This window comes from Plecotus auritus (genome assembly GCF_963455305.1).
Source record: "Plecotus auritus genome assembly, chromosome: 3".
NCBI lineage: Eukaryota > Metazoa > Chordata > Mammalia > Chiroptera > Vespertilionidae > Plecotus > Plecotus auritus.
The window spans coordinates 182,142,515-182,169,241 of NC_137772.1; the positions used below are offsets into that span (position 1 = coordinate 182,142,515).

The window sequence follows — 26,727 nt, forward strand, 5'->3', positions numbered from 1 at the left end:
GATAAGTTGTATTCACTCATCCTTGAAGGCAAAACATTTACCAGCTGCAAAGAAATCCAAGGGGAAAACAACATTACCAAGGATGGTGACTATTACCTTAACATTGAGGGAAGAATAATAAAGGTATTGTGAACACCTTTACTACTTGACTTTAACACTGACCGTTGACGCTGGGAAAAGCTTTTCTAGGTGTTTGCATTTTCCCTTTAGGTTTATTGTGCAGATATGCACTTGGAGGACCCCAAGGAATATATATCGTTGGTCAAAGGTGAAGAAGACAACTTTTCTGAAGTGTATGGTTTCAGGTATGAGATGTGTCTTTGGCTTACCAGTGCATTTTTTATGGTCCTTCAAGAAAATCAGAGGTTCCAGCAGTCAGAATGATACTTGAATAGCTTGCAAGTGGGACAAGTAATTCAAAAGTAGGTGGACATATTAGGATCTAAGTTACATGTTGCCCATGCCTGTTCAATCCCAAAGACTTGAGTATTAACATGTACTCACAGAGAGATGGGCAAAGAAGGATACTGTGGGTGAGCTGTGGGAGAACAGAGAAGGGGAGAATTTAAGAGCTATGTGTATTTTCATAGAAGTCATATTACTTCCAGTAACAAAAGCTAAGAGAACTAGAGCTGGATTATTTTTCCACCGGTCTTGAATTTCCCATTGATAATTTCATATGTTAACCTTGAGTGATTTTTACTTCTTTCTCATTTAACTTGTAGACATTGTCATATTGAAGAGTGTATCTTTTACCTTCCACTTCCAAAGTTTACCTACACTGTGGGATGATAGCTGTATCTAATAATGAAAATATTCTAATGTGGTTACAGACTACAAAATCCATACGAATGTCCTTTTAATGGAAGTAGGAGGCTAGACTGTGAATGTACAAATGACTACCTGGCTGCTGGACACACTGTTTTCAGCAAAATAAGAATTGATCTCACTTCTATGCAAATTAAAAGTAAGTACCAGATCTCTATTTGCAAAATGAAGAGCCTCCCTTTGCTAATTAAAGTCCAACAGTACGCTGGTATGTAGAATAGCTAGGGTATAGGGAACGCCCTAGCATTGGGCAATAGTTACTTAAATTGCTTTTTAAAGTGATTAGCCATAAACTTCCTCTTCAATAACATGGGCGGTAGGGACCTTAGTAAAAATGTAGTGGTAATGATAGTGATAAGATACATAGTGTCCTTCCACGATATGACCCTCAAATTCCCCATTACATTAGGGATAAAGTTAATATTTTAACATAATTGTATAAACTTCTTGTAGAGCTTAAAGTAATTTCAGATTACAATTTGTAAGCATTTTCCTATAGATTCTCTCATTTAATCTTTTAAACAATTAGTTAAGGCAGAATTGCATCACACTGTTGCAAGTGATGCAATTAATTCCTATTCACAGATCCCAGACTATGGACCTGCTGCCTTTTAGGAAGCAACTTATAGTATGGTCAAGTCCAAACAGATTAATGAAACCTAATAGACACTGAGCAGCCTGCCACCCTGGAGGTTACATACCTACAGGAAAAGGCAAATAAGTTAGTTTTAGAAGTTGAAACTAAAACACAATTGAACCACCAGTACCTGGCACAGTGCCTAAGCCATAGCAAGAAACCATGTTTTTCGTGATAGTGAATACATAAATACATAATCTCTAAGCCACAGTCAGATGATGATGACTGGTATTAGTAGTAATAATGGCTAGCATTTACTGAAAACCCACCATTACGGCAGTGGGGAAGTGTTATACTATTATGGTTATGCTCATGAACTCTGGAGTTACACTGGGTAGAAATTCTCTGCATCCACTTACCAGTTATGTGACCTTAGACATATCTCTTTAAGCCTAAATTCCCTTAAAGTGAGAAAAACCCTCTTAGGTTATTTTTTCCCCCTTTCTTTTATCTCCCTCCTTCTGCCACCGACCCCTTTTGTGAGGGATGTGGGGAGATAGTAGGATTAAGAGATAATACTTGTAAAACTTTGAGCAAATAGCCTTGCATATAGTAAATGCTCTATAAATAATCATTATTATTTAATGACCAGAGGCCCGATGTGCGAAATTCATGCCCTGGAGGGGGGTGTCCCTCAGGCCAGTCTGCATCCTCTCTAATCTGGGACCCCTTGAGTGATGTTTGACTGCCGGTTTAGGCCTGATCCCACAGTTGTTAGGAGCTGCTGACTCCTAACAACTCACCTGCCTGCCAGCTTGATAGCCCCTAACCACTCCTCTGCCAGCATGATTGACACCTAACTGCTCCCCTGCTAGCCCGATCACCCCCAACTGCCCTCCCCTGCAGGCCATCTTGTGACAATGTGAGTGCGGCCATCTTGTGATGGCCATTTTGTGATGACATGGGGCGGCCATCTTGTGACAATGTGGGGGTGGCCATCTTGTGATGATGTGGGGGCGGCCATCTTGTGATGTGAGGGTGTGAGGGTCAATTTGCATGTTACGTCTTTATTATATAGGATGTACTAGTATGTGTGTCTGGTAATTAGCATTACTGAGCACATAATGGGCACTCAGTAAGTTAGTTCTTGTTTAGTAAGCTGCTGGTTTTCATTAATTTATCAAACAAACATGCATTTTGCCAGGCAGTGGGCTGGGCCCTGAGGATACAATGTTAAATGTCTACATTTTCAGCTTCCTGGTCTCTCTTTTCCTTCCTCAAACTTGTGTGACAAAAACCCAGTCTTGACTAAATTACACCTTTCACCTACTCTGCACCACACATCTTCTGGGTGGCAAATAATACACTGTCCTCATGGATGAACTCACTTTAAACACATGACTACTGAGCTTACATGGACCCTTCATGCTGCTGAATAATCCTGTTGCACTTCCCTAGTTCAGTGGTCAGCAAACTCATTAGTCAAAAGAGCGGCAAACTGCCCTAGTTCATCCCCTCCCCCCTCTTCTAATGTCTAACTGACATCTTCTCTTCTAGCTTCAGACTTCTACAACTTCTAATACTCCTCTCTCGTTACTCATTGCTAATGATCTTGCTTCCTATCTCACTGAGGAAATAAGAGCCAGAGGGACTTTCCACCAGCTACCACTGCCACATCTACTAACCTACCCAAATGTTCACCTACAGACTTTGCCTTCTATCCTGGTTACTGTGGACAAACACTCCCACTCCATGGAAGGCCACCCTCTCTATTTGTGTTCTAGGCTCGTCACTTTGTATCTATGCAAGAACATTATTTCAGCAAACTTTCTTTCCTCTCTTACATCACCAATTCTTCATCCATTTCATAAGTCCAGTGAAAAATTCTTGGTTTTTATCTAACTTGATCCATCAGCAGCATTTAGCTTTCAGGACACTGCACTCTCATTCTTTTGTTCTTTTTCTGGCCACTCCTTCTCACTATTTCTCAACTTGGCTAATTATTCTTCATCAGCCACAATACTGAGTACGAAAGGATTTCAGGACTCAGTCATTCCCTTAGGGATCTCATTCAATTTATAGATTTAAAATACTACCTATTAGATGACAGCCCCAAATATTTATCTCCAATTTGGACTGCTACCTTGAATTCCAATATTATACTGCTTATTCAGCAAATCCATGTGACTGTCTAATAGGCATCTCAGACTCAATGTTAATCAAACTGAACTTTCAATACTTCTCGCCAACCATTCTACCCCAAATATTTGCCATTTCAATAAGTAGCAACTATAATTTTCTAGTTATTCCAGCTAAAACTTAGTAACATCTTTAAATCCTCCCTTTCTCTCACACATGCAAGCAATCCATCAAATTCTGTCAAGTGACTCTTCAACAAACCTGCTGCTGTAGATTGAACTGTGTCCCCCCAAAATTCATACACAATAGATTTGGTAACAGCTGACTCCAGCACACCAACCTATGGTAGGTCTTATTGCTTTGGAAACTGTCTTTGGAGATATGATCATATTTTCATAAATGCTACCTTTAGGGGTTGCCATCATGGTAGCATGCAATAATCCTATAGTCCTCTTGAAAGGTGAAGTGATTCAAAATACATTAGTGGAGGTGAGAGCCACTGACTAGATGACCATTGGTTGGGATATTATCTAAATGACTTAAGCATGAATAAGCGATTAGATCAGCTGACCTTTAGTTTATGTGTATGTATATGTATGTATATATATGTATATATTTATATGTATGTATATATGAATACATATATGTAATATATATATTATATATATATATATATATATATATATATATATACACACACACATATATAGATATCCTAATATATAAAAACCCTGGGTTCATCATGACTGGAGGATCGACCAACCAGAAGTCAGTCCTGCAGTCAGCTGCTGTGGCTGCAGGCGCAGTGACCCAGCACTGACTGCTGAGGGGACTGCAAATCAGGCCTGGAGAGAGGCCTGAAGAGAGAAGCAGGGTCTAAACCGTAGCCTCTATGGCAGCTGTTGATCAGCACTTGTCTCTCTCTTTCTCTCCAGCAGCTGTGCCTCCATTTCTCTCTAGGCCTCCTCCGGGGCTGCTGATCAGCCCCACCTTTCTGATCAGGCCCCGTTGATAGACCCAGAGACGTTGACTGGCATAGAAACTGACCAATCAGAACCAAATCTGGGTGAACTGTGAGGAGCCAATGGCTGCCTAGGAGGCAGAGCTTTTGATGCTGACTGGCATAGAAACTGACCAATCAGAACCAAATTGGCCAGCAGAGGAGGGCAGTTGGGGGTGATTGGGCTGGCAAGGGAGCAGTTAGGTGTTAATCATGCTGGCAGAGGAGTGGTTAGGGGGTGATCAGGCTGGCAGGCAGAAGTGGTTAGGGGCAATCAGGCCGGCAGGCAGGCGGGTGGTTAGGAGCCAGCAGTCCCAGATTGTGAGAGAGATGTTTAGGCCCATAGGGATCGGGCCTAAACTGGCAGTCAGACATCCCCTGAGGTGTGCTAGAATGGAGAGGGTGCAGTCTGGGCGAGGGACCACCCCCCCTCCCCAGTGCATGAATTTTGTGCATCAGGCCTCTAGTATATATAACTTCATCTATAAACACCCATGTGTTGCTTTATAATAATGTATTTACCTTTAAATGTGGTAATCAAAACCTGTAATTTTGCTCCTGACCTCACTTTATCTATCTTAGATATTCACTATGATGTGCAATATAATAAAGCACTTACTTAGTTTAAAAAATTTCTGGTTCTGCCCAGCTGGTGTGGCACATTGGTTGAGCATTGACCCATAAATCAGGTCAGGTTTCAATTCCCCCGATAGGGCACATGCCCAGGTTTCAGGATCCCCAGTAGGGGGAGTGCAGGAGGCAGCAATTGTGATTCTTAACATTGATGTTTCTGTTCTCTCCCATCCTCTCTGAAATCAATAGAAACATATTTAAAAAACAAAACAAAAAAAAACCCACTTCTGGCTTAGTTACAGATGTGCTTGCCATTTTTTAGGGAAATTTATGGGATGAAAATTTTTGTATTAAAGAAAAATTATTTGCCCTGGCTGGTGTGGCTCAGTTGGTTGAGCATCATCCTATGCACCAAAAGATCACTGGTTCAATTCCCGAACATGGCAGATACCCAGGTTGTGGGTTCAGTTCCTGGTTGGAGTGTGTGCAAGAGGAAGCCAATCAATGTTTCTCTCTCTCTAAAAAAAGAAAAAAAGAAAGAAAAAGAAAAGAATTATTTATTGAGTACCCGATCTATAATTATATAGCATTTTTGCTTAAATTTTTAAATTAGTTATAAAATGTATTTAAGAAGATCATATGAATACTATGCTTTGCAATGAAGATTGGAAAACATATAGGGCCTCATTGCTAAAGAGTTTTATATATTGCATTCTAGCCACAGACCTTCTATTTACTCAGACAATATTTGGAAAAGCAGTTCCCTTTGCCACTGCTGGAGATTGCTACAGTGCTGCTAGATGCCCACAGGTATTTCAAATTTGTTTGTTTCTCCCTAACTGTGAAAAAAAGTGATACTGTTTCCCTTAACTCATTTTCTTGATCATAATATTATAAGAAACGTAAGTAAATAGAAAATGCAAGCTTCCTATATGAACCTTTATTTTAAAGGTTATAGTAAGCTTTGGAGGATTTTTGCCAATGTTAGATTTGTTTGAAAGGTATAAAACAAGAGTTTTAAGTTGTTCAGATCTTATTTCGTCTTCCATGATGCTTTATTATTTTTAATCTTTCCACTAAGTCCATGGAAATGAATGGACATATAGTATAAGGAATGGATCACAAGCATGTGACTTTCTACACCGCTGCTAATGTCAGTTACAGTGACCTGGGTCTATAACTTACCAGAATAACTTTCTATCATCTGTGGAATAATACATTTCCACATCTTTATTCTTTTTTAGGCCTTCATTTCTGGAGTTCTCTATACACACCCTTCTATGTCATCTGTGATTTCCAGAATAGAGTATGCTTTCTAGAAAACAACATACTCATTTTTTAAAATGTGAACAACATTTTTATGATAAGACTAGAGGCCCGGTGCACGGATTTGTGCACCAGTGGGGTCCCTTGGCCTGGCCTGTGGGGATCAGGCTGAAACCAGCTTTCCTACATCCCCCGAGGGGTCCCAGATTGCAAGAGGGTGGTTCTCGGGTGATGTACCCCAGAATTGGGCTAACCTCCTCCCTGGTTCTGGGTGCGTCACCTGAGAACCAGAGCTGCCAAGTCACCGCAGCTTGGCAGCTCCTGCATTGAGCGTCTGCCCCCTGGTGGTCAGTGCACGTCATAGCTACTAGTCAGAGTGTCATAGCTACCCATTGGACAGTCGAATGGTCGCTTAAGCTTTAATACAGACAGTTCTTGGATTACGTCGGGCTCGATGTATGTCGATTCGTGGTTACATCGCCATCTCCCATTTATTTATAAAAAAAAAAAAAGTTCCATCATTTCAACATATGTACATATGTGCTTTATGTTTTTTATTATTTATTTACCACAAGTAAAGGTCAGGAATTGTTATCTTTCTTTTATTATTTTTTTTTTTACTGTTTCACTTCATTACTGCTGTGTATGTGCTCCATGTGAGTGACATAGGTGCTTATGCAGGTAGGTTCCGACTTATGGTGAAAATCGCATTATGTCATGCTGTAGGAATGGATTTCTGACATAACCCAAGGACCTACTGCATATATAGATGGAGAGATGTAAAGCTTACACAAATATAGCATTGTTAGGTTGATTCCTAGCTAATTTTAAAAAATCATGCACAAGAGGTAGTAATTATAATTTAATATACCATATTGAAGAAAGTAGCTAATGGTTTGTCATAGCTCTCTGTTCTTGGAATTGTCTATTCACAGTTCTCAATATTGACACAGAAGGTATGCTTATGTTAGAAAGAAATGGCATTTTCTATGTTAGAGAAGAAAACTTAAAGGAGATAAAAAGACACTAGCTCTATGGACTGAACCAAATAAGGTTATAATAAATACGTATGTCTTGGGTCCAGAAATGCAAATTGAACTTGGCAATGTCCTATGAAAGACAGGTGTTTATTCAAGCACCGTAAGTTCATTATAACTCATGTAGAACATGGAATGATTTCTAAACAACCTAATATAATCATAAGGTACCAAAAAACAATATTGAGACCAAAATGTTATTTGTACTTGACAATGAAATATTATATTTATTTTTAAATTTCTGTTGGGAAAAATAAATTTTTACTCTATCTAGGAGTAGGAGGTAAAAACCAGGGGGGAAAAAGAAGGTTTAAATTATGTCACATAAGGAAATGAAAAGGGTGGCTAGGAAAGGAGTAGAACGTTATAACTGTCTTTAAATAATTAAAGAGATCCATGAAACAGGTCAGTGTGTGTCACTTCAGGAGACATTAGTAGGGCAGCAAATTCCATCTCAAGATAAAGAAGGCTTTTTGACTGGGAGGATTACCATAAAGAGACTCCTCCCCCTAAATATGAGGCACAAATCACTAATCTTTGCCTATATTTTTATAAATCAATCTGGAATACTACAACCTTGCTGAACTCATTGTTTAATTGTTTTTTATTGGATTCCTTAGGATTTTCTATATACACAGTAATGTTATTAAGAAATGAAGATAGTTTTACTCTTTTCTTTGCAATCTGGACACCTGTTATTTCTTTGTCTTGCCTTATTGCTCTAACTAAAACTCTAATACAGTGTTGAATAGAAGTGGTGAGAGTAGACATCCTATCTTGTTTATGATTTTAGAGGGAAAGCATTTAGTCCATCATAAAGTTTGTTAATTGACAGTTCTTTTAATATAGGCATTTACTGCTACACAATTTCAATTCTTTCACTGCATCCTTGAAGTTCTGATATGTTGTGTACTTATTTTCATTAATCTTTTATATTATCACTTATATCTTCTTTGACCCATTGGTTATTTGTGAATTTCCCAGATTTCCTTCTGTTACTGATTTTCACTTTCATTCCACTGTGGTTGGAACACACTTTCTAATATTTAATCCTTTTAATCTATTGAGACTTGTTTTATGACATAGCATATGGCTATCCTGGAAAATGTTCAATATGTGCTTGGAAAGAATGTATGTTCTGTTGTTGGGTGAAGTCTGTCAGGCCTAGTTATAGTCTTGTTTAACTCTTACATTTTCTTGTTGACCTTCTGCCTAGTAGTCCTATACACTGAAACTTTGCAACTATTATTGTTGAATTATCTGTTTCTCACTTCAGTCTTATTGTTTTGCTTACTTTGTATTTGATTCATTTACCTTGGGGTTTTGTTGTACATGATTATATGTTTATAATTGTCATAATTTCCTGATATATTTCCCTTTGTCATAAAATGTTGCTCTTTAACTGTAGTAACTTTGTTTTAAAATATAATTTATCTGATATTAGAATGGCCACTCAGCTTGATTATAGTACATGGTATATATGTTTTCATCCCATATAGTTTTTACCTATTTATACCTATCTTTGGGTAGAATCCTATATAATAAAGAGGTAATATGCAAATTGACCATCACACCAACACACAAGATGGCTGCCTCCATGTGGTCAAAGATGGCCACCCTCATGTGGACACAAGATGGCCAACAGGGGAGGGACCAGGCCTGTAAGGGAGGGCAGTTGGGGGCAACCAGGCCTGCAGGGGAGGACAGTTAGGGGTGACCAGGCCAGCAGGGGAGGGCAGTTAGGGGTGATCAGGCCGGCAGGGGAGGGCAGTTAGGGGTGACCAGGCCAGCAGGGGAGGGCAGTTGGGGGTGACCAGGCCTGCAGGAGAGGACAGTTAGGGGTGACCAGGCCAGCAGGGGAGGGCAGTTAGGGGTGATCTGGCTGGCAGGGGAGGGCAGTTAGGGGCAATCGGTCCAGGAGGGGAGCAGTTAGGTGTCGATCAGGCTGGCAGGGAAGTGGTTAGGGGGTGATCAGGCTGGCAGGCAGAAGCAGTTAGGGGCAATCAGACAGGAAGGCAGGCGAGAGGTGGGAACCAGCAGTCCTGGATTGTGAGAACGATGTCCGACTGCCTGTTTAGGCCCAATCCCACCGGCAGTCAGACATCCCTCGAGGAGTCCCAGATTGGAGAGGGTGCATTCTGGGATGAGGACACACTCCCCCATGCACGAATTTCATGCACCAGGCCTCTAGTCTATTTCTATCTTTGTCTCCTATAGAGAGCACTTTCTTGGATCTCTGCCTTTTGATTGCATTGTTCAATGTCATTATTGATATGTCTGAATTTATACTTGCCATTTTAATGTTTGTTTTCTATATATCTTACGTTGCTTTTGCTCCTCTGGTCCTTCTTGACCATTTTCTTTTTTATTCAGTGAATGTTCTCTAGTGTAACATTTTCATTTCCTTAATAATTTTCATTATTTTAAATTTATTTCTTAACGGTTGCTCAAGGGTTTACAATATGCCTCTTAGCAGAATCTACTTCAGATTTATACTATGTAATTTCAGTGAAATATAAAAAAATTAGTCCTCTATATGCTCTATTTCTTCTTCATTTTGTGTGTTATGTTTGTCAAACATATATATTTTACATATGTAACAAATCGAATGCATTTTTATAATATTACTCTATATATGAATTTATGTTTTTAGAGAATGTAAAGTAAGAGAAGAAATGAAAAAATTACATATCCATAGTTTTTTTAATGAATCTTTTATTTAACATTTCTGATTCTCTTCATTTCTTCCTGTGGATTTGATATCAGCTGGTGTCATTTTCTTACTCTAAAACAGCTTTGTTTCCACCTGCCTCATTTGTGCCATTATGACCAAATATATTATAGGATAATAATACAATTATGTATGTATTGGTTTATAATTGCTTTTTAAGTCAGTTAAGATAAAAAAGAAATATGCAATTATAGTGTCTTTTATAATTACCTTTCCCAGTACTCTTTGGTTGTTTTTTGTTGATTTGTATTAATGCCTGGTGTCACTTTATTACAACCTAAAAATTTTCCTTCACTATGTCTTGTAAGACAGGTCTACTAGTAACAAATCTCACTTTTGTTTAAATGCCTTTATTCTTGAAAGATTGATTTTCTTGTTATAAAATTTGTGATTTATAGTTTTATTTCTCAGCACTTTAAATATGTCATTCACTGTCCTTTGGCTTCTAGATAAACAATAGAAGGCAACTATCTTTTTGGGGTTCCATGTATGTGGTCATTTTTCTCAAGATGCTTTCTCTAGATATTTTTCTCTAGATATTTGGATGTGGGTCTCTTTGTGTCTACCCAACTTGGAGTCTATTGAGCTTCTTGGATGTGTAGACTAATGCATTTCATCAAATTTGGAAAGTTTTTAGCCATTATTTCTTCAAATATATTCTTTCCTCCTTTTTCTCCTCTCCTGTTGGCACTCCTATTATGCATATGTTGGTGCACTTAATGGTATCCCCTTTTCTCTGAGCCTGTTTATTTTTCTTGATTTGTTTTTTCCCTCAGTTCTTGAGATTGTATCATCATTATTGATATTTTTTCAAGTATACTGATTCTTTCTTCTGCCAACTCCAATCTATTATTTGAGTCAGTCCAGTGAATTTTTTATTTTGGTTATTGTACTTTTTAACTCATTAAAAACTATGAATATGTAATTTTTTTATTTCTTCTCTTACATTCTCTAAAAACATAAATTCAGCTCTTTTGATAATTTGTATCTCTTCACTGATATTTTCTATTTGATGAGGCACTGTCATACCTTCCTTTACTTTTTTTAAACATGGGTTTCTATAGTTTGTTGAACATATTTATATTAGCTGCTTTAAAGTCTTTATCTGTCTGACATCTGAAGCCTCTCAAAGTTTGTTTCCATTGCCTTTTTGCCCTGTATGCGAGTCATCCTTTCCAGTTTGTTTGTTGAGAGCTGGGCATTTTAGACAGTATCCATAGTTGCTAAAATATATTAAGTCTCCCCTACTCTCTAGGACTTAATTTTGTTTCCTTGCTTATTTATTTAATTCTTTGGCTAGACTGTCTCAGTGACATCTATTTCCTGTGCAGTCTTTGTAATTACTTCTCAGAGAGTGCAGCTCTGAACATGTACACGGTCATCATGATTCTCCTGGAATGACAGGTTTTTTTGTGTGTGTTTTTTAAGTTGGGCTTTTTGTCCCTTTTTCTGACTCCTCTTTAAAAGTTTGTAGTTTATCTGCCTCTATGGATATCACACTCAGCTCTTAGCCTCCACTAATTGCTAGATGATTGGTCTATGCTAAATTACTCCATGGGTTGATCCAATTCAAGCTCTTTGGCCAGAGTAGTCTTATAAGTCTGTCTTTAAGGTCAGGTCAGACCTCAAGATGAGCACATCTTAGCTGTCCCTTTCCGTTTCTCTCTGTTAAATTTTAATTTGATCTAACACTTTGCTTATTACTCCACTAAGCTACCACCATCCTCCTAACTGTGCACCACTAATATTGTGTTTACAACAGCATCTTTAGGCTTGAAATTCCCCATGCTCTGTCTCAAATAAGCTCAGTCCCCTTAGAAAAATCAGTGGGGCTTTTTGTTCTTACAACTTGATTCTCTCCCAAGGAAGAAGCCTTGGACCAATTCTGTGTGTCTAGAGATCTGGCCCACTTCTCAGAGTTAACATCCCCACTCAATAAGCACGCTACTAGGTGACAGTAACTCCTATATTCTTAGCTTGTCCTTCTCAGCATGGAACCTCTTCCCTAACAGTTACTTTCCCAACAGTTACTTGAGTGGGGATGACTCAGGCCTTGTGCTTTTGGCCTGCCCTGCCTGGGGTAGCTTTTCTGTTCTATGAGTAAGGACTGAGTGATAGAAGGGAGCTCAGACTCTCAGCCACTCTTGCCTATACTATATCTTCTGTAGCACAGATCTGGATGATATGAGAAGTGCTGGTGGCTTGCTTTCCCAGGGAGAAAATGCACTTCTAACAGGAATCTGGGGAAAACGAAGTCCTGTGTTCTTTTTTGTTCTTTTTTTAAAATTTCTTTATTGATTAAGTTATTACATACATGTCCTCATTCCCCCATTAGCCTCCCCCATTCCCCCACTCATGCCCTCAGCGCACCCCCCCCACCCCCATTGTCTGTGTCCATTGGTTAGGCCAGTGGTCGGCAAACTGCGGCTCGTGAGCCAATGCAGCTCGCGAGCCGCGGTTTGACGCTCTGTTGACTAATGAGTTTGCCGACCATTGCTGTAAGGCATTACCCTTATCCAGAAGTTTTGACTTCAGGTTAAAGACATTAGTACATTATTAAAATATTTTTTAAGTGTTTTTCCCTAAGGCAGTGGTCAGCAAACTCATTAGTCAACAGAGTGGCAAACCGCGGCTCGTGAGCCACATGTGGCTCGCGAGCCGCAGTTTGCCGACCTCTGGGTTAGGCCTACATGCATGCATACAAGTCCTTTGGTTGAACTCTCCCCGTTACCCCCACCTACCTACCTTCCCTCTGAGGTTTGACGGTCTGATCGATGTTTCTCTGTCTCTGGATCTGTTTCTGTTCATCTGTTTGTGTTGTTCATTATATTCCATAAATGAGTGAGATCACATAATTCACTATAGCTAAGATTTGGAAACAGCCTAAGTGCCCCATTAGTAGATGAGTGGATTAAAAACTGTGCTACATCTACACAATGGAATACTATGGTGCGATAAAAAAGGAGTTCTTACCATTTGCAACAGCATGGATGGAACCAGAGAGCATTATGCTAAGTGAAATAAGCCAGTCAGAGAAGGTCCTGTGTTCTTTGCTGCACCCATCAAGGGTATAACTCTCACCTTGTTGAGGTAGGGGGAGGAGATGACGGGTCATTGTTCAAATATCACAGAGCCTCACTGTTCTTACCTAGAGTTCATAGTTTTTTTTTTTAGCATAAATATTTCTCTATTATATAACCTTAGGACAATTTCCAGAGACTTTAAATGGTTATTGTATCTTATAATTTTTATCATCTATGATTATTTAACTGGCTATCTTTTTAAAGGTAACTAACTTTGCAGAGGAATCTCATTTAATCTTTGAGGCTAGTTAGCCATACTCATGCCCATTTTCCTCCTTCCCTACTTCAGTCATATTGGTCTACCTCCCAGCTGGAGACTCCCTGATCAACATCTTCTAGTCAGTTCTTTTCCCAGGACTGTCCTTCCCCTCTGAACTCCCCTTTCTGAAGTCTGATACTGTGTCCTCTGGACACCTGTTCTAAAGTCAAGGAGGGTAATATAAAACGTCTAGAATTCTAAACAATCTTTTCCCTCACATATGGATTTTTAAAATAGCACTTCCATTGTGACCCTCTTAAATGGAGAGTATTCATTCTCCAATGAGCAACACATGTCAAGACTGGTCAACTTTATCCAACGTCTCATCCTCTTTCTAATGTATGCCTTTTGGTCATTTACTTGATGTAATTAGAAAGAAGTCAATTGAGAATGCCACCTAGAGATGTGAAGAGTCTGCTACAGGATTTCATAGATGCCATTACTTTGGGAAGGCCACCAAGTTCTGGGACTCTGGTTTTTGCATTACATGTTGCATTGAGTAAGGTCTGGTCAATGAGACAACGCAATTTATAGGAGACTGATATACAAGTAAATCATATAACTATCAAGTGGAATCAAAACTCCTTTTATCTCTCTAGTGAACTTTCCTTATAAGAAATAACAGAAAACTAATTATTATCAACAATATTTCTCAATGATCGTGGAATCTGAATAAGAGGTATTAGCACAATCAGGTTTTAAAATAAGACAGCAATGCCCATTAATTTTTAATACTTTTTCCCCCAACTTTCATGTAACTGCATTCCCCCCCTACAATATCTTGAGAAAGTTATATAGTTGTAAACTACATAATCCTAGTTTATAGTTGGAGAAACACAACATTCCATGTTAATAACCTGTCCAATGTTGTTGAGAAAGTCAAAGGCAGAACCAGTACAATAAAATACTCTTTGCCCATCAAGGTAAGATGCTTCCCTCACATAGTTCTCTAGCCACTTGTGGAATACAAAACTCAGTTCCAAAATTAGACATTATTGGGCAAAGATATAAGCTGTTAAAAGGAGCTATTCTCATTCAGTCTTTATTCAACTGCCTGAGGTTACTGTTACAAAAAATACACACTGCCCTACATTCTTAGAGATGTTCTGTCAAATATATAAACCAGATTCTGTGTTGAGTTACACAGCATTTGCATGGATACTCTCCAGATGTTTGATGTCACAGAAAGAAGTTATTCTGTTTGGGATTCATCAAAACCACATCCTTTGTGTTTGCATATGACAGGGTACCCTAGGACATGAATGCTAAAAAGAGAAGGGACACATATGGCACTCTTTAGGGAAAATAAACTTTGCCACGTTGCAATATAAGATGAAGTTTAAGGAGTGTGGTGTGACATTAGAATACATATATCAAAAGTGAAATAAAGTGGTACTTTTTACAGAACCACACAAATTTTAAAAAGTGCGTCTTTTTAGCTGTTTTGTAATTAATATTGATTACATAAGAGCAAGAGAACCACATTCAGCCAATGCCGGTGGATCAAGGCCAGCATTCATTCTGAGTATTCAGAACCCATTGTAAAGTATTTTGAACCTGTGTTCTTTATTATCAGAGTGTAGATCTAACCTTTTAATTATATTATTTAGATCTTCTTTCTCATTCTTTTTGCCTACTTGATGTGTCTTGTTACTAAAAGTGATATATTAAAATTTCCTATTATTAGGCTGTTCTTATGGCCTTTGTGAATCTCTTTGCTTTAAGTGTCTCTCTATCACATAGTGTGTAGTTGGGTTTTGTTTGCAATCCAATTGGAAAATATTTTTCTTTAAATAGATGTCATACCCATTCACATTAAATACATTTTTAATAACATGCAATAAAATTGCCTTTTTTGGTATACAGTTTTAACATAGGTACAGATTCATGTTACCATCACCATAATCAGAATATAGAACAGTCCCCTCCCACCTTACTCCTGGTAAACTCTGTTGCTATAGTTTTCCCTTTTCTGAAATGTCACACAAATGTCACAGAAATAGAATCATACAGTATGTAACCTTTTGGGATTGGTTTCCTTCACTCAACATGATGTCTTTGATATCCATCTGTGTTGTTGCATGTTATCAATAATTTGTTCCTCTTTAATTGCTGAGAACTATTCCATCATATGGACATCGTATAGTTGTCCCACAGTTTGTCCACTCATCCATTGGAAGAAAATGGGTTAACTGTTTTGGAGATTATGAATACATCTGATATGTACATTTGTGTACAGGTTTTTGAACATACATTTTCATTTCTATAGGATACACACCTATGAGTAGGATTGTAGGGTTATATGGTATGTGGATGTTTAACTTTAAAATAAATTGCAACACTGTGTTATAGAGTAGCTGTACCATTTTATATTCCCAGCAGCAAAGATTAAAGTGCCTGTTGCTTTGCTTCCTTGTCAGCACTTAGTATTGCCAAGTTTTTTGTTTCCCCATCTTCAGTGGTATCTCCTTGTGGTTTTATTTATTTATTTATTTATTTTTAAATATATTTTATTGATATTTTACAGAGAGGAAGGGAGAGGGATAGAGAGCTAGAAACATCGATGAGAGAGAAACATCAATCAGCTGCCTCCTGCACACTTCCCACCAGGGATGTGCCCGCAACCAATGTACATGCCCTTGACCAGAATCGAACCCGGGACCCTTGAGTCCGCAGGCCGACGCTCTATCCACTGAGCCAAACCGGTTTTGGCTCCTTGTGGTTTTAATTTGCATTTCTTTGATGACTAATAGTGTTAAGCGTATATCTTGTGTTTGTTTGCCATCTTTATATCCTCCTTGGTGAAGTGTGTGTTCATGTCTTTTGTTCATTTTAAAAATCAGGTTGCTTCCTGTTTAGTTTTGAGAGGTGTTTAGAATTCTTGATACAAGTCTTTTGTTGGATAGGACATTTGCAAATATTTTCTCTCAATCTGAGCCTTATATTTTCTTTCTCTTAAGTGTCTTTCAAAGAGGAAAATTTAAATTTTAATAAAGTCAAATTTATTATTTTTTTCTATATGGGTTATGCACTTAGTATCAGATTTAAGAACTCTTTGATTAACTCAAAGCTACAGAGGTTTTTTTCTTATGTTTTATTTTACATTTAGACCTATGATTGATTTTGAAGTCTGAGAGGGCTTTTGAATATAGATATCCAGTTGTCCTAACACCATTTGTTGAAAATACAATTAATGGTCTTCCCACTTTGTCAAAAATCATTTGACATATTTATAAGTTTCTATTTCTGGACTCTCTATTATCTTACGTTGATCTACATCTCTCTCTTCTCACCAACACAGCACTGTCTTGGTTATGATACCTTTGTAATGAGCATTAAAATAAGTCAGTGTGATCCTTCAACTTTATTCTTTTTAAAAATTTGTGTAACTTTAAATTTTTGTCTTTCCTTATAAATTTTTAAAATCAATTATTTATGCTTTAGCTGGTTTGGCTTAGTGGATAGAGCATCAGCCTGTGGACTGAGGGTGCCAGGTTCCATTCTAGTCAAGGGCACGTGCCTGGGCTGCAGGCTCGATCCCCAGTAGGGGGCGTGCAGGAGGCAGTCAATGATTGTCTCTCATCATTGATGTTTCTATGTCTTTCTTCCTCTCTGAAATCAATAAAAATATATTTTTACAAGTCAATTATTTACATTACATCTATAGGTCTAGATGCCATTTGTAATAAAATACATACAACACATTTTAAAATTGTAAAACAATGATGGAATGAGCACACATGGACCAACATGTCAGTCAAAGAAGTGAAACAGAGTAAAACTTGCATCTACCTGTACGTTCCTCCTCTATCTTATATCCGTAACTACTTTTTTCTTTGGTGAAGCCAATTACTCAAAGGCAAATACTTCACATTCTTAAATTCCTGGTTCTTTTGAATTGGCTATCAGAATTCTGCTTCTTTAACATTTTTTATTTTGTACATTCACTTGATCTGCAATATTATATTAGTTTCAGGTGTACGACATAGCCATTTCAGGGGTCCTCAAACTTTTTAAACAGGGGGCCAGTTCACTGTCCCTCAGACCGTTGGAGGGCCGGACTATAGTTTTTTTAAAAAACTATGAACAAATTCCTATGTGCACTGCGGGCCCGGGACGAGTTGGCTTCTAAGCAGGACAGGCAGCGGCACCCGGCGGGCCGGGTAAATGTCCTCGGCGGGCCACATGTGGCCCGCGGGCCATAGTTTGAGGACCCCTGCTAGATGTTTATAAAACTTACATTGTGATCACCAATAAGTCCAATTCTCATGACACCATACCTAGCATTTACAATTTTACTGACTATTTCCTATGCTGTACTTTACATCCCTGTGACTCTTTTTATAACTGGCAACCGTTAGTTTGTTCTGTTTCTATGAGTTTGTTTATTTTGTTTCTTAGATTCCACATATAAGTGAAATCATATGGCATTTGTCTTTCTCTGACTTACTCTGCTTGTTCCTCTCAGTCCATCCACATTGTCTCAAATGACAAGATTTCCTTCTTTTTTATGGCTGAGTAATATTTCATTGTACATATGTACCAACTCTTTTTTATCCATTCATCTATCAATGAACATTTAGGTTACGGCCATATTCTGACTATTGTAAATAATGCTGCAGTGAACAAAGGGGTGCATGTATATTTTTGTTTTGGATTTCTTCAGATAAATACCCAGAGTGGAATTGCTGGGTCAAATGGTAGTTCTAGTTTTAACTTTTTGAGAAAACTCTATACTGTTTTCCTCAATGGCTGCATCAATTTATAATTCCAACAGTGCACAAGAATTCCCTTTTCTCCACGTCCTTACCAACACTTGTTTGTTGATTTATTGATGATAGCCATTCTGACAGGTGTGGAGTGATATCACAGTGTGGTTTTAAGTTGCATTTCTCTGATGATTAGTGACATTGAACACCTTTTCATATGTGTATTGGCCTTCTGTATGTCCACTTTGGATAAATGTCTGTTCAGTTCCTCTGCTGTTTTGATTACTATATCCTTGGAGTATAGTTTGATTTCAGGTAGCATGATACTTCCCCAACTTTGTTCTTCTTTATCAAGATTGCTGTGGTTCCATATAAATGTTAGGTTTATTTGTTCTAGTTCTGTGAAAAAGGTGTCATTGGTATTTGGTAGGGATTGCATTGAATCTGTAGATTCCTTTGAGTAGTATGAACATTTTAACAATGGTAAGAATTTTACTTCCTATAGTGGTCTCCTCTAAAAAAAATGTTGAATAGAAGAAGAGGTAAACTTATACTACTTTTAAAAAACATTTTTTTATGCAGTTCCTATGTTGAACTTATTTTTCAAGTTAAAAACTAGGTTTGAGGAGGTTTACATTTTAATCTTAAATGAAGTATTTGGAATGGAAGTTATTACTTAATAATTTTACTCAATCACTTATTACTTCTGAAGTCCCATGGGAATGTACCAGTATCCTTCTCATGGCACTTATAATTTTCTACATTGCATTACATTTATTTATACTCATATGCTATTTCACTATTTCACTTATTTATTTTTCTTCAGTTTTACTGAAATATAATTGTCATGTATCATTTTAAGGCATACAACATAATGATGTGATTACTTATATATTGTAAAATGATTTCTATAATACATTTAATCAACATTTATCACCTCTCAGAGATACAAAATCTTTTTTCTTGTGATGAGAAATTTTAAGATCTGTTCTTGTAGCAACTTTCAAATATACAATACAGTATTGTTAACCATACTTATCATAGTGACCATTACATCCTCCGAATGTATTTATCGTAAAACTGGAAGTTTGTATCTTTTGACCACCCTTGTCCATTTCCCCACCAATGTTTTTCACCCATCAGATTTATAGTGAGATCTGTCTCCCCCAGTACTTGACACCAGGTTGGCCACTCCATTCTGACTGAGTGAACTGTATTTTCACCTCTAGCAATATCATCCCAGATTTTAGATGAATTGCTTTACCATTTCTTTCAGGTTGTATTATATTGCTTTTTAACAAGGACATAGGTAAATTTTATGAAAATTAGTCCAGAGAAATGGAAAAGCAGGTTGTCATTTCATTAACACGATCAGTTGGGTCTAGAAATAGCTAAGTCTCCTGTCAGCTATTTTCCTTTCACTTCCAGTGAATATATATTTGAATGCGTCCAAGCAACCTTGAGCAGGGAGGTAAAGAATAAATAGAAGAATGTAATATTTGGTTTTGAAAATATCACATGGCCCAACCAGGACACTCAATAAGTGGCTGGTGATAGGAAACCTAAGAATATATTTCCATTTTTAAGAAATGTTATTTGGTGAGAAGCCTATTTATTAACATCAGATGGAGGTATATAGTGTAAAATTATCTGATTGACTAAATAATAGAGTGTATCCTTAGAATTAGTTCTCATTCAAGTATTTGCCAATAAAATATTAATGTGTCTAGTGTTATTATCACTCATTATGGAGTATGAAGATTTTAGATGTATATATCTTTACTTTTTGAATTCATCATTCAAAAGCACTTACTGAGTATCAATGTAGTTCCACTTCTGGGCTCTGAGAATGCAGCAATGAAACAAACATACAGGTCATATTCTACATTTCATAACCAAATGATACATGTAATAAGTTTTCTTTGGAATTTATCTAAATCAAATAGTTTCTGTTATGAATAAAATCCTCCATGTTATCATTATATTAAAATGTATTTGAATCTCTATTTTGGTTTTTAAATATGAAATATATAAGATTGCTCAGAAAACAAAATCAATAAACTAAATTGATATGTATTTTTTAGCAATAGTATTAATTCATATTATAAATATATTTAAAATGCATTTAGCCTTTCATTCACATAATATAACCCCCAGTGTTTTATTAGTCTTGCTCAAGATTCATGAGTCTTATCCACAGGATATTGTGATGTGATCCCAGAATGTCTTAATATATGTATGTGTATTGAACATTGGCAGCAGATGTAAATTAGCATTAAGTACTACTTTTCAATGTATAATTCTGTATTGCAAGGATCATGTAAATGTGACACAAATTTTATGCATTTTCTCAGTTAAAGTTTAAATATTAATGGAGATAGAAATATTTTTACTTCGTTGGTTCTGTTCCTTGAAAAGAATTAGATCATATAGCCACTAGGGGGCTCACACACCACGTGTGTAAATCATGTGGCATCACCTCCACATACGCTTGTGGTACTTACAAAGGACGTAATAGCTGGGGCAATAATACCACACTCAGTTGTTTTGTGTGGTGGATTAGGGCCTAATATTCTTAACACCAAAGGTATACAGTGCAAAATTATATCTGATTGACTAAATAATAGAATGTATCCTTAGAATTAGTTCTCATGAAAGTATTTGCCAGTATACAGTAACAGAAAATTCATCAAACCAGCTGTAACTTACAGGGGAAGTTAGCAAGTAGAGGTCAGAAACTGCACCGGGAGAAATGTTCAAGTCTGGTGGCGGTCCCACTGTCAGGACTGGCCTGTTGCTACAGGAACACTGGCTCCAGCTGTCACGTCTTAGAGTCCGAGGGTTGGACAGATTGACTTTTGCACAAACAACATTATGTGGTATTAATTCACTTGTCTCTCGTATGAGAAGACTTGTCATCAATTTAAATTCGTTTTTTAGCTGGTTCATTTTCTTTAGAGCAAGGTTGTGTTAATATTTTTTCATTTTATAAAGGAAAACCCTTAAGAAGCAATTTGAGTCCTTTCTTATGTAAGTCACATTCAGGTGTTTCCGATCAAGAGCATTCTTGAATATTTGATAACTCCCATCTATTTTTGTTTTGTTTTGTTTACATCCAGGGACGGTTCAGCATTAACTTGGCAGGAACTGGGATGAAGATACCCAGCACTGCAAAGTGGCTGGCTCAGGGCAGTTACGCCTCTGTCATCATACACAGATCACAAGTAAGTCCTGCTGGGCCGGGGAGCCTTTCTGAAATACATCTGTGCGGTGAACTTGCATTAAAGGGCCTCTACCTCAATGTAGAGTTATATGAGGTTAGTGACTGCGTTATTGCATATAGTGGAATATAACATTAATTTATGCAATTATGGAATAGGCTTCATTTTTATTTATGTGCATAAGTAGGTTTTATATATACACACAAATTCTTGTACAGGCTACAGACATCTGAGCATGAATAGTAATGTCAGGGCATATAGATTTTATCCAGCTCAAGTTTAGGGCTAATGACTTGAAAGGCAGGTACTTCAGAAAGAGGTAGTGCTTTTAACTTTAATGGTTTGTAGGTTTTAATATTTCAAAGTGAAAAGTAAGTTTTTGGTTTATTTATCTCACTGCTTTGATTTAGTGATGGGATGGTGCTACAGCCATTTGCCATTTAACAACTTAACCTCTATAGAACTTTCTTTAAGTCTATTTTTATGGTTTTATACATATTTTCCTCTATCTAGAAAACAATGTTATTTGCGTTAACCTCTAACACATACAGCATGGGCCAAAAGTAGATTTACAGTGGTTTGTATGAAAAATAATACAAAAATAAACTGTTTCATGTACCCACAACTGTAAACCTACTTTTGCCCCAACCTGCACATTCTCTAAAATAGAATCCATTTAATTTTGCTGCTGGTACGATGTACTAGCACATACACTTTAGGAGGTGGCTCCTATTAGAGTTACCATGCCTTGGCATGACTCTCTACGTAATAAACTAGCATCTACATTATAACTGTTCCCACCTTTACTGTACATAAATCAACACCACCAATAGCCCCTACCCACTGTTTTGATTGCTTTCTTTTGATAAAAATGAGTTCTGCTATGCTCCTACTTTTATGAATATTTGTAAAGAAATTCATTTTTTTGATACTATAGAGTTTAAACATTCTATTTCTGAAGACTGAAATTGTTTTAATTAATAAAGAATTAAATTTTTGTTCTGCATATTGGTAAGCAGTAGGTTTTTAAGACATATTTAAAATAAAGAGCTATTTGCATTTGGCATATTTAGGTCTAATCCATTTTGGTAGAAGAATGGGAATAAGTTAATTAAAATATATTCTGAGTAGATATATTCATAGAGCTCAATTAAATATTCTGACCTTATTTATCCATCTCTTAAATCTTTTTTGGTTAAATGTGAAGACTGAACTCAGGCTGACATCACCAGTAGATATGAATATCTCATACAATCATTCCTTTTGCTTCTATTTAATTCTATTCTAAAGATTAATTAACTGAGAATTTCTACCCTAATTAAAATGTTACACAAGGTCTTTCCTGAAATCTGATGTGAAACTGAAACCCAAATATACTTATGGGAATGCAAACACAATATATTTAACCAAGGTTAGATTTTTACTTAATCTGGGATAGGAACATATGTAAATTGGAATTTTTACTGCCATTCCCTTCTTTCCTGCTTACTCAGATTATTGAGAGTTAAAAAATTTCTCAAACAAAAGTCGACTTCGAAAACCCCTGATCTCAAAACATCCATCCCAAAATATTCCAGGAAACCTCCCTCTTTAGGTTAAAAGAAAAACCACAAAAACAACAATAACAAAATAACTTTACTTTTACCTTTCCAAAAACTGCAGGCGTTTAAACTATTTTTGCCTCATCCAATCAAAATGTTTTCAGTTTTTTTACTTTTGGACTTAAAGATGGAAGGCAGTCCAGAAAGAACATCTATCTTGTCCTGACCATGCCTTTCACCCACCTCTGACCATCATTCCTCTGTGAATGGCTTTGCTTTTCTAAAAAAAAAAAAAAAAAGTTCTCTTCTAATTACTGCTTTCAGTCAAATTCCGCCCCCTCCCCACACTTCTATACTTTTCTTCAGTCTGTATTTCTACAGATATCTTTTATTTAGTCTATGAAAATCTTAAACTCACTAAAGCAAATAGATGCCTGGATGAAAAATATGTGGATTGAGATGAATCATCTAAGTTATAGAGTGGTATATAGTCATCAAGAAGGTAATATGCATCTCAGGTGGGTTATCTCATTGCCATAACCATCAATCCTGACATGGCATTTACCTCAAGTGTAACTGTCATAGGAAACCTTGGCTAATTGGCTTTTTCTGTCTCGTGCATGTGTTAGATTCTCCTGTATTTCTGCCTCTTCCTATTTTCAGGATGGAACCAAAGTCTACGGCAGATGTGGAGGGTTTTGTGGGAAGTGTGTTCCTCACCTGATGACTGGTCTCCCAATTCAAGTGATCTGAGCATTCAGAAGTGAGAAGTACATCCCAAAGAGGAGATAGTCTTTGAACCTGCAAATAACCGGTGCTCATTTCTTTCATCTTCCCTTCCTGAGATTTCTGTGTCCAAAAGGTCTGTGACTTTGTTTAGGGTGCTCACCAGGAAGTCAAATCTCCACTTAATTTTTTCAAGGCCTTCAACTTAATAGGTATATAACTCTAATCAGGATTTTTTTTTAAAGTACATAATTTATGGTAGAATATATAGGGATGTCTGAATGAATTATACCAAGATAATATTGCAGTTAACAGCTTGGACTGGACCACAGTTAAACCTATAAACATGCATGTAAATCTCTACTCAGTATCCTACTGTACAATGAAATGTTTGTTCTGCTTGTTAAGTGGAAAATGAACTTATTTAAAACTACCATAAACGTTATTTCATGTCAGGTGAATAGTAGTAAATCAATAGTTACTTCGAAACAGTACATAGCCATTATACTTACTGATACAGCATAGATACCTTGTTTTATATTCCTTTAATTGTGAATTATGGTGCTTCAAATTTTAAAAATCCTAAAAATGTGTGCTTGGGTTAAATACTAAATAACTTTTGTGGGTATAATACAAAAGAAGGTATAATATAGTAGAATTTTAAAACACCTACCTCTAATTTAATGTGTATGCTTTCTATGTCTTTATAACTCTTACATGTGTATATATCTACTCTTAAAAATCTATTTTCTCAAAGTTTATACTGTATTTTATTAAATACAGAAGTGAGAATTATTGAAATTTTGAAGATTCAATAAACAAAATTATTTTTACATGTGCAAAATTTGTATTAGAGATGTTCATGTTATTTTATACCTAAGATTTCTGACAGCCAGAACATAAAAGATAGTAAAAATTAACTATCCCTGGACAAATTCTCAGGTATGAAATTTTTTTCAGGTGGATAATTGTGTATTATATAATAATGTGGTTTTAAACTAATCATAGACAAATAATATTTTTCTATGGAAACCTACTAATAGAATTTTATCAGTTAATAATAGAATATTAATTTTACCCACAAAGTTTTTCCCCAAACATTTATTAGAGGTATATTGTACCATATAAGGTACTAAAGAAATTTTGTGCCAATGTGGCTAAACATTTAGGGATCTCTGTATCAGAAATAAAGTATTTTGCACTATGTGCCTTAAATCAGTTACGAACATTAATATGAAATGTGTAACATTTGCTATAAATGTTTTCATTCATAATTAAAATCTTTAAATTTATAAACATTTAAATAATAAAAATATTTGTGTTATACATTAACACCATGTTTTCATTTTCCTTCTTTAAGAATCCTTCACTAAAAAAATGTCTGTGAATCTAAAATTACTTCAGAAATTCTAAGGATTTTTAATTGAAATTATTGCAGTTGGGATGGAAATAGCTGTTCGCCCTTCTGATGGCAAAGGGAACATGGGCAGGAGGCTGACAAAAACTTGCAATGCCTTTAAAAGCTTCCATTCATACAAGGGTTACCACTGTATTTATATATAATGGGGCAAGAAAGTATACTATATATATATTAGAATATGTGTGTGTGTGTGTGTGTGTATTACATATAGTTCTTTGTTTGCCCCAAGGATTCATCGTGTGTGTGTGTGTGTGTGTGTGTGTGTGTGTATCCTTAACCTATCACAATATATGTCAAGTGTTATAAACTCCAAATATATTTTCATATAAATTTTTGCTTATCAAGTGTCTTTTAAAATTTCTCTCTTTCTTCTTTCTTATAGATCTGAGTTTCTATTATTTCTTATAGTGTGAGTTGGCTGGCACAAATCCAACTTTCATTTATCAAAATGTCCATAATTCACCTTCACATTTTTAAACTTTACCTATAAATGTTGACATAATTTAAAGCTTACAAAAAAATGCAAGAATAGTATAAATAGCTTCCATATGTCTTTTAGCTGGAGTCACGAATTTAACATTTTGTCACATTTGCTAAATCATTCTCTTTTTTTATATGTATACTAGAGGCCTGGTGCACGAATTCGTGCACGCGTGGGGTCCCTCGGGGGGGCCTGCAGAGATCTGGCAGAAACCCACAGTCCAATGCCGCCTACAGCTCCTAGTGCTACTCCCGCTCATCCCAGCCCCACTGTGCCTGCCGTGGGAGAGGCTCAGTGTCCAGATCGGGAGAGGCTCACAAAATTGCAGCACTCCCCAGGCATGAGCCCTGCATCTGACACCCTCATGAGGGGAGTGGCCTGTGGGTTCAGGCCAAAACCAGCTCTCTGACATCCCCTGAGGGTTCCTGGATTGTGAGAGGGCACAGGCCAGGCCAAGGGACCCCACTGGTGCATAATTGAGGTGGAAAAGGACCATGGGAGGGCTCCAGTCCCTATCTGCCAGGCCCCAGCGGCAAGCTAACCTACCAGTTAGAGCGTCTGCCCCTTGTGGTCAGTGCATGTCATAGCGAGTGGTTAAGCGGCCTTAGCATTTCATTAGCATATTACGCTTTGATTGGTTGAACAGTCGACAGGTCACCAGATGACCAGACAGCATATTAGGCTTTTATTATATAGGATAATCAGGGGTCCTCAAACTTTTTAAACAGCGGGCCAGTTCACTGTCCCTCAGACCGTTAGAGGGCCGGACTATAGTTTAAAAAAAAAAAACTATGAACAAATTCCTATGCGCACTGCGGGCCCGGGATGAGTCGGCTGCTAAGCAGGACAGGCAGCAGCACCCGGCGGGCCCGATAAATGTCCTCGGTGGGCCTCATGTGGCCCACGGACTGTAGTTTGAGGACCCCTGGTATAGATATACACAGACATATCTATCCACATATTTATTCTTAATTTGAGAGTTGTTGATTATCTCATGAACTTTTATTCCATAATATTTTAGTATGTACTTAAGAAAAAAGATATTCTTTTGCATAACCATGGTACAATTCTGAAATTTCACCACTTAATTTCTAAACAGACTCTGAAACAGTTTATTTCAAGATAAGTGAGTGGTA

The 26,727-nt window shown here is 37.0% G+C and overlaps 1 protein-coding gene across 1 annotated transcript in view; it reads left to right on the top strand.

Moving 5' to 3' along the window:
• Window positions 1-23,799, top strand: part of ADAMTS20 (ADAM metallopeptidase with thrombospondin type 1 motif 20) — a gene marked incomplete at its 5' end in the record, with an annotated part of 176,311 nt that extends 152,512 nt beyond the window's left edge. The window contains 6 exons of the mRNA XM_080659619.1: window positions 29-123; window positions 211-305; window positions 834-967; window positions 5,836-5,927; window positions 21,322-21,426; window positions 23,628-23,799. Of these exons, the coding sequence (XP_080515745.1) occupies window positions 29-123; window positions 211-305; window positions 834-967; window positions 5,836-5,927; window positions 21,322-21,426; window positions 23,628-23,717 (611 nt within the window). The 3' untranslated portion in view covers window positions 23,718-23,799. The remainder of the gene's footprint in view (window positions 1-28; window positions 124-210; window positions 306-833; window positions 968-5,835; window positions 5,928-21,321; window positions 21,427-23,627) is intronic.
• Between the last annotated feature and the right edge of the window lie 2,928 nt (window positions 23,800-26,727).